The sequence below is a fragment of the Pimephales promelas genome, chromosome 17, assembly GCF_988280905.1.
Source record: "Pimephales promelas chromosome 17, fPimPro1.hap1.1, whole genome shotgun sequence".
Lineage (NCBI taxonomy): Eukaryota > Metazoa > Chordata > Actinopteri > Cypriniformes > Leuciscidae > Pimephales > Pimephales promelas.
The window spans coordinates 23182695-23191977 of NC_142785.1; the positions used below are offsets into that span (position 1 = coordinate 23182695).

Genomic DNA, 9283 nt, shown 5'->3' on the forward strand with positions numbered 1-9283 from the left:
TACAGGACACATGGGATATTTTACTCACATGATACAACCATTAGAACGGTAATGTTAAATCTTAATTGTGAAAAGTAATTCCCGAGCGATGGTCCACCGATTTGAGCAGGAATATGCTGCACAGTACTCTGCCATCTACTGCTGCTATGCAACACAATAGAAAAACGACCGGTTCAAGATTCGGATTTCTCAGTGCCCAGCAGCCAATAGGGCATCTAGTCTCTATATGATATCTATGAGTGCACACAGCATCTACTGATGTATATTATAGTGTGTATACTGTATGTTACTGTAACACCATTACGAATACGGGTCGGGTTTTAATCATATGCTGCTAAATTGCAGATTAACTTTATTCCATCTGAGGGCAATACATAAAGAGGTTCCTTTTTCAGTCTTGCAAATACACTATTGTTCAAAAGTTTGTTGTTGGTAAGATTTTGTTAAAAGGATGTATTTATTTTACAGTAAAAAATGTAATATTGTGAAATGTTATTATAATTTAAAATAACTGATTTAAAATGTAATGTATTCCTGTGATGTGAAAAATGAATTGTGATCCTTCAGAAATCACTCTGAAATGCAAAAATATAGTAATCTTATTAATATAGTAAAATTATATTAATTAATGGTGAAAATAGTTGTGGTGTACTTTTATGTACATAATTAATTATTATGTCATTATTTTGAAAGTAGTTATTAAATACTTTTGTTAAAAAAAAGGCTAATGCTGTTCTTTTGAAATATAAATCTTTTTTTTTTTAATTATAATGTTTTAACTGTTACTTTTGATCAATTGAAATCATCCTTGCTGAATAAAAGTAATAATTTATTTTTTAAAGAAAGAATGTATCTATTTTTGGCATTTGCCTTTTTTATAGGAAAGGAAAGTGGTGAGAGAGTAGCAACATATGCTTTATTATGCCATATATCATCTGGATATGCCCAATGCTTTTCTTGATCATTTCATAATTCCTTGAGAATTTTCACAAGCATCTGTTTAAAAAAATAAAATAAAATAAAATAAAAATAAAAATATATATATCTGCTTTCGGCACAATGTTAAATCTCTAGACCTCATTTGCATAGAAAGAATGGTTATTTGTGCTACAAAGAAAGACAGTGACTTCTTTTAAACAGTGCTTTAGTGCCCGGTTAAACCAGATTGTGGGTGGTTAATGAATATGATTGTTTGTGTGACGTGTGTGGTGCAACTATCTTAAAATATGTCAGTGCCATTGTTTTGTCTCAAGATTCACACCAGTAATGTTTTTTTTTCTAGGGCATGTTTATAAGCTACTTAAATGTCCCAATTAAATGCCTAATCCTGGTTTAATCGAAACCCTGTTTGTGAAACCAGTCCTAAATGATTCTGTTTAATGGCTGTGTGTTCCTGTAATGACCCGTGCCACTTTTCTTGTACGTGTGTGTAGTTCCCCATGATAAGCGAGTTTGGAGAGGACAGAAACTCCTACTGCTCCTTTGAGCCCAAAGACACAGCGTTGCTCCAGTCAGAGAATGGAAGTCTGCAACAGAGAGTCAACATGCTGACCCTCGAGGTGAGAGGACAAACACATATACACACATCCTCCTCTTTCTGGACTTGTTATTTTGTGACTTGGCTATTTTGTTTTGTAAATCTGAATTACACAACACAAAATGGAAAGATTAGAGAGTTATAGTAATACGATTAGTAGGGTAATGAAGGACAACTCTTGAATGCCCAGTCATTCATGACAAAGCCTTACGTAATCTAGACTACTTTGGTTTTGTGTGCCTGAAGCCCACTCTCAATCATCTCCCCCGACTGGCTGTGATGTGGAGTGTAAATGGGAAGATCATACTCTCTCTCTCTGCATCTTTCGGCTCATTGCCTGGCGAAGCGTCTCATTAATTAATGATGCTTGCTATGTGTTTCCATAGCCACCCAGCAGCCTTCCCTTCGTCGAAGAGCTAGATTTCTCTTTGTCATCTGTTCTTCTCTCTCCCACACCTCCCTCGCTTTTGCTGACGTTTGATACTTTGTGTGTACACTACATTCCTTATTCTTCCCCTCTATCATCGCTTGACTTTGGATTTCCTCCTTTATTCATGTCTTGTTGTGTTTCATTCTTTACTTCTTTTTTCCCCCCTAACACCAAAGAGTTTTGCAGTCATGAGCTATTGCAGAGATCTAATGCAGCACAACTGAAAGTAAATAACCCGTTCTGTTATTTTTCTGAAAATAAGCTACTATTATCTGTGAAGCCAAAGGGATCACTACAGAGAGGTGTGTTATATGATAATTTAAGTAGATGCTTATGCGTCTGTAACAAAATGAAAGTGCGGGCAACGACACAAATGTATTTCTTTCATTTTTATGTCAGGTAAAACACCCTCTGTCAATAAATGTTTTTATTCTTTTTTCCTAACCTGTTTCTACTGACAAGCAATTTGTCAGAATATGAAATTTGTATGCAACATGAACAGTTGACAGAACAGTCACTTGCCCTTTTGCCACTCAAAAGCTTACTTTTTCTTGTACATCCATGTTTTTGTAAACATAAACGTAGGTTTTCTGTTGCTAATTTGTCAGCAGGATAGCAAAAAATGAAGAATGTCATAAACGCGGTAATCATATACAGTACCACTGTTTTACCTAGTATCTATGTATGTATATGTACAAATATGTCATTCACACATACACACAAATTAAATATTTCTAATAAATGTGAAATATATTGGTAAAAAAAAAGGTTAAAATCTGAGTAAAAATATATTTCCAGAATAAGGGGGGGAAATCCTTGTTGTTTTTCCATAGTTGAGCCTCATATTATTAAAATATAGTTAACAGTTACTGTTGCTCAACAGTGCAGTACATGTGGCAGAAAAAAAAGTTAATTGCATAAGATTTAGATCACAGATTCCAGCAAAACTGATTTTTACGGAGCCCCCCTAGTCCCACTTTGGAAAAAAAAATTAATTATAACTATCTCGTGGCCTCAAGATAGTAAGTCGTGGCCTCAAGATAGTAACTCGTGGCCTCAAAATACTAACTCTATCTTGAGGTCACGAGTTACTATCTTGAGGCCACGAGATAGTATCTTGAGGCCACGAGATAGTATCTTGAGGCCACGAGTTACTATCTTGAGGCCACGAGATAGTATTTTGAGGCCACGAGTTACTTTCTTGAGGCCACGAGTTACTTTCTTGAGGCCACGAGTTACTTTCTTGAGGCCACGAGTTACTTTCTTGAGGCCACGAGTTACTTTCTTGAGGCCACGAGTTACTATCTTGAGGCCACGAGTTACTATCTTGAGGCCACGACTTACTATCTTGAGGCCACGACTTACTATCTTGAGGCCACGACTTACTATCTTGAGGCCACAAGTTACTATCTTGAGGCCACAAGTTACTATCTTGAGTCCACGAGATAGTATCTTGAGGCCACGAGTTACTATCTTGAGGCCACAAGATAGTTATAATTATTTTTTTTTTTGCCAAAGTGGGACTAGGGGGGCTCCGTAGATTTTATGGGCCTACTAGAAACAAATAAATTCCATAATGGTAACAAACAAGCCAGTCCAAAAATAAATATGACAAGAAATAACTGACACAATTAGAATGCTTTTAATATATTTTTATAGGCTACTACACCTGCCTAAGACCAAATGTTACAACAGCTTGTCATTATACAGCCTGAGGATGGCCCAACTGCGCTTGTAATTCAAAGCACATATTAAACACACTAAATAATGTTTTGATGAAATTTAAAAATGAAGATGTGTGTGTGTTCTGCAGCTTCAGAAGAGCAAAGAACGAGAGGAGCAGCTTGAAGATGTCATTCAGGCCTATGAGAAGATCCACATGGAGAAGTCCAGCCTTCAGCGAGACCTGGACAAGATGGTGAGAGCTCTTCTAAAAATTCATTTCCCAACATCCATGCTAAGTTTGGCTGCCGAGCGGATGGGCAGTTGCGATAATTAGCCTCTCCATGTGCTTCAGGCTTTAATCCAACCAGGTGTCCACTTGATTAATCTTGTACTATGCGTACGTCCTAACGAGGCTGTGTGAATGTAATTGGGCTCTTATATTTCCCAGCCAAGTGGGTGATGCTGGATATATGTAATCATATATGCACATTTCAATTCTCAGTTTTAAACATGGGTCTCAAATGGCTTTTAATGGATTGGGACCAAAAGAGTGAAATTTTGAAAATTGCATGATGCAAGCTTTTGAGCATCTGCGCCGTTCGCCTCTCCGAAACACTCAGCCAGCTATCAGCTGTTAGATCTACATGTCCTCATCTTTTATTGCTGACAAAAAATTCCAAATGGACTTGAATGTCGTGAGAATCTGCATGGTGAATGTAATGGCTTCTTTGGCCTTGTCTATCTTTTGATCAGTCCCTCTTTGCCCATGTTACTCTCTGTACTTTCTCTTTTTGGCGTTTCAGTTTTAATATTTTATAATCTTTTATTTTGTGCTCATCTTTGTCCCTTTCCCTCTCTTCTTTTCTCTATCTTCTTTCACTCTCTCCCGGTCTCAGGCGTCTATGGTGGAGAAACACGTCGAGCGGATTCACAGTCTAGAGTCGGCTCTGAGGCAGAGAGAAAGCTCTCTACACAAACTCAATACACAGCTACACAACAAAGACATGCAGTATCTGCAACTTCACAGCCCTGACCCGCATAGTAAGTCTTGTTTTGTGTGTGTGCGAAGCGAAGCGAGGCGAACCGAACCATGCAGTGTAAAAGCGCCACAAGTGAGCCGTACCGAGCTGGGCCGTACCGTACCATGCAGTGGAAAAGCGCCAAAGCGTGCCATACCGAACCATGGAGTGGAAAAGCGCCATTAGTGAATGTCATATAGGTCTCTACAAGTAAAGAGTGCATGAAAATGTGTGTATTCGGTCAGTACTGCACTTTCTATGATCTTATGTCATATCTATTTCAAAACAAAAAACTGGCAAAATATTTAGTCTTTTAATGATCTTAACCATTTTAATCACAAATCACTGGTCAGGAAATGAGCAAGAATGTAGATAAAGTAACTTAGAATAGCCTTGCCGACAGCTTTTTACAGGAAGAAGAGTCAGTGTGTTCCACTCTCTGTTAAAGGGAAAGTTCACCCAAAAATAAAAGTGTTTATAAAAAGATGTTCATCATTTACTCACCCTCAAGTTCTCCCAAATTTGTATGAGTTTCTTTGTTTTTCTGAACACAAAATAAGATATTTTGAAGAATGCTGGTAACCAGACAGTAGACGGTTTGATTTACAACAATCTTTAAAATATATATTTTTTTGTGTTCAACAGACCAAAGAAACTCATACAGGTTTGGAACAACATGAGGTTGAGTAAACAATGACAGAATTTTGCATGAAAAATGAACTATTTACAGTAAAGTCTTTTCACCATTAAGTATCCTCATATCCTGACCAATATTTTGTGGTTAAAGGAGCAATGTGTGACTTTTAGCGACATCTAGTGGTTCGGTTGCGAGTTTGCACCAGGTTTGCACTAAGGGCTCAGCCCACTGCTCACCCCTCCCTTTCGAAGAAGCTACGGTTGCTAAAACGGGACAAACATCTCGTCGGCTGAGACAGCAGAGAATAGCCAGTGTAAGCCAAGAGTGTGTAACATTGTCACTGTTTCTGTACCACAGTCCATTATAAACCACATCATGAATACTGTCTGTTTACAAAGCCATAGTCAGGTGAGGATCAAGGGTTTTAATATATAATTTAATAAAATAATAATCAGCTGATTGTCTCACAAACGTAACCAGCAGCACATTTCTCCCCACATACTGTAGCAAACCCATAATACAGCGAGGGAGCAGCTATATATTTTTTCTAACAGGGTAGTAATAGTTTAGCTGGCTAATATGAGCTGTTACTGTGGCTGAGCTGGGACGCGTCCGCATGAGTCCAAAGGTCGGAAGTGCGCGCGCTGTTACAATCATGTCATCTCCGCATCCCATAGATACTATTTACTACACACAATAGGCTTTTTTTCTCTGATTTTTAAAATTCTTCGCGATCGACTTTAGTGATAAAAGACTTTAGTAAAAGTCTCTATCGACGGGTTAGTGATTCCTGTAACGTACTGTTTTACGGTCAATGACATGAATACTAATCATCAGCTGTCTCACGAACGTAACAGCACATCTATCCCCAACATAACAAACCCATAACACAGCGAGGGAGAACTAAGTTACATGAAACAATCCCAACTACATATTTTACACCACTCACAAGGGAAAAGTCACTACTCACGGAGTGTAAGGCTAGCTTCCAGCTTTCCGCTACTTCTCTTTCAAGGTAGTGATGAAACGCGTTCTGTAGCGCTGTTTGTTCGCGTTCGGCTACGGTAGGAATATGACGTCACAACATGGCGACCTTCATAGAAGGGGATTCCCTCGGTTATGGAGCTATTAATGTCTCATTCTAAGGTAATAAAAACATTACGGCTAATTAAGTAAGTTCTTTATACACCACTGAAAACATAGTTATGGATGTCATATTGCATTTCTGTTAATAGATACTCAACTTTGTTACACATTGCACCTTTAAGACAATGAAAAGCTTGGTGTTTTTCCATTTATATATATATTTGCTATTAGGTTTAGACATCATGTTCATTATTTGTCATTTTATGTGCCTGCTTTATTTGTATTCCACTCCAACAATTGTGTATTGGGTCTTTGAAGTGTCCTTTTTCATTATATATGCAATTTTTGTCCAGTTTTCAATCTAGGCTAATTTAGTTTTTTTTTTTTTTCAAAGAGCCCCTCTCCGATAAAGGACTTCAAACAGACCAAGCATCGGTCCTCTTGTCCTTTTGGTCCTCTTTGTTTTTTTCCCCTGATGGCAGTGTTGTGTTGCATCTCTCTCCTTTTACCTAATTTGCCTCTTCCTTTCTCTTTCCTTTCACTGTCTCTTTTTATTCGGATTGAGGCTCAGAAAAGACTCTCGTAACAAAGAGACTGTGTAAGTGGAAAGGACATACGTTTCCCCTGTGACCCTCTTTCAGGGATCTAAAACATTTCAGTCAAACTCAAACGCGCTCAACAGCAGACAAATAATCTCGGAGAACTCAAGAAAATTATGTATTTATGCAAATTGCACAACAGAGATGTTCTGTAACGTTGTCAGAAAATAATAGAAGAATTATGTCAATTTTGTGTGCCCTCATGAATACAAATATTTAATGCATCTATGGAGAAAAAAAGAATAAAAATCCATTTCACTGTGGTTTTGGTGTGAGATGTAGGCGTGCAGGGGTGTGTGTTTTCTAGTTGCTTATTGCTGAACTGTCACAATAGCTGCTGGCTCAAGGACTACTTTTCAATGAGCTGTTGAATCACAGCACCCACGCCGGGGGTGAGGAGCAGGACGCTCTGACAGGAAATAGTTCAGTCTTGTATTTTCCATCTTCAAGGTTTCTGAGCTACAGTACATGGAGTAAAGGACGCATGTCGGGTGACTTTAGGGTTGGATTTCTGCCCTGTTAATTTAACGGCAGTAATCAACCGTGTTAACTTTGGTGTCCTAAAGGGCAACAACGAAACCTAGTGTCTAGATAAGTTGCTGTCTTTTCCATTGGCTTATGGAGGAGAGAATTTCCCATTAGTGTAGACAAACAAAAGGTATATCTGTTGGTCTTGCTTAAACCTGTTTTGAGTGACAGATGAGGTCAGAGATAGATCTGTGATAGATCGGGCAATTTGTCTGCATCATGACATGTTGTGAGGATGTTTCTTTTGAGAAACACCAGCTATAAATCGATATTCTTGAAACATTATACTTAACATTTTTGGTTATTTATTTAATTTTAGCCTTTGATGTGCCATCTTTTTATTAAACTAGTTTGAAAATCTCAATTTGGCATTCAAATCATTCGTATTGACAATATCTCCACACAGTACTGCATTCCCAGATAGCAATTGGGGATTCTCAGGGGTCTCATCCTTGCTTTAATTCTTGCCCAGTTCTGGTTGAGGTTCCAGGCCGAAAACTAGCCCACACACTGAAAACGGACAATTTCCTCTGGCCAGATGTGGCCAACACACTGTAAAATTACTCTTATTATTATTATTATTACAAATTATTTATTTGCATACTGAATTGTGATTGGTCTGTCATGTGGATTGTGAAAGATCCTTTATGGAAGGCTTTATTTTAATAGATATTTACACTACAACAGAACTCTTTCCACGAAACTAAACTATAAAAAACACAAACTTATATTGACAAGCTCTGAAATTTCCTTGTTTTTTTTTCTTTTTAAACAAATTTTGTTGCACATAGGCTGTGCAGTGTGCATGTTGACCTTCTTTTCTAGCAGTAAAAGGTACATGACGGATGTTCAGTTTTATTCATTGACGCAATGTATTTGGCTATATCTAATCATGATAACTGTCCTATCCCTAGTGCTAGACTGCCCCATGACCCTACAGAGCTCCCGGAGTCTGGACACCCTCTCTGACCTCAAATTACAGCGCCTGGAGGCAGAGCTAGAAGGGGCACGGCACGAGGCTCAGGGGGCGTGTCAGAGGGAGGAGGACCTAAAGGGTGAATGTGAGAGACTACGGGAAGAGCTGAGAGAATTACAAAGCAACCAGAGACAGAGGGTCAGTGACATGCACATGCTTAAAGACATATTAGTTTTGACCAAAGACATAGTTTTGACCAAAATCAAACTTTTAGGTAAAAGGTTCAATGGGATTCTGGACTCAATTTTAAAATGCCATTATACCAAAAAAAAAAAAAAGGTTCTATATAAAGATAAAGGTCTTAAATGTTTGCGTTATACTTAAGTGTTCGACGGGTTGTTTTAAAAAAAATCTAGTGAAAAAGTATGTTTACAAGCTGCTTAAACCATTTAAGGTTTTAAATAGAACCTTTTTTTTATAAGAGAAGTTGATCTATTTGACTATGATCTGTGCTTTAACAGATAGAAAACAATGTGATGAGTAATAATAAAACAATCAAAAGTCAATGAAAAAAAAAAAACTTTGTCTTTCAATTATACCTTTGAATTTTGTCTCAGCAGTGGCGTGACCTTTTATGCTTTTTTATAAAACTGTTAGTTCCTATCCTTGATTCTGATTGGTCAATAGCTGTGCTTTATTCATGATAAAACACGGCTATGACTTCTTCACCCAAGGGTTCTATTTATCACTGCGCAACACTGCGGTTCCTATGTTGTTTTTATTTGAATTTTCATGCATATTACACATTGGAATGTTGTTGCTGTTCACGGTCAGGGACTATTTTTTTTTCTAGCGGAAGGAATGCT

The 9283-nt window shown here is 37.8% G+C and overlaps 1 protein-coding gene across 2 annotated transcripts in view; it reads left to right on the forward strand.

Annotated features, from left to right (window-relative positions):
• The window catches only part of tbkbp1 (TBK1 binding protein 1), a 47572-nt gene that overhangs the window by 24955 nt on the left and 13334 nt on the right, over positions 1 to 9283 (forward strand). For both annotated transcript variants that reach the window (XM_039664901.2, XM_039664900.2), the window contains 4 exons: positions 1434 to 1559; positions 3781 to 3885; positions 4529 to 4673; positions 8416 to 8615. In XM_039664901.2, the coding sequence (XP_039520835.1) occupies positions 1434 to 1559; positions 3781 to 3885; positions 4529 to 4673; positions 8416 to 8615 (576 nt within the window). The remainder of the gene's footprint in view (positions 1 to 1433; positions 1560 to 3780; positions 3886 to 4528; positions 4674 to 8415; positions 8616 to 9283) is intronic.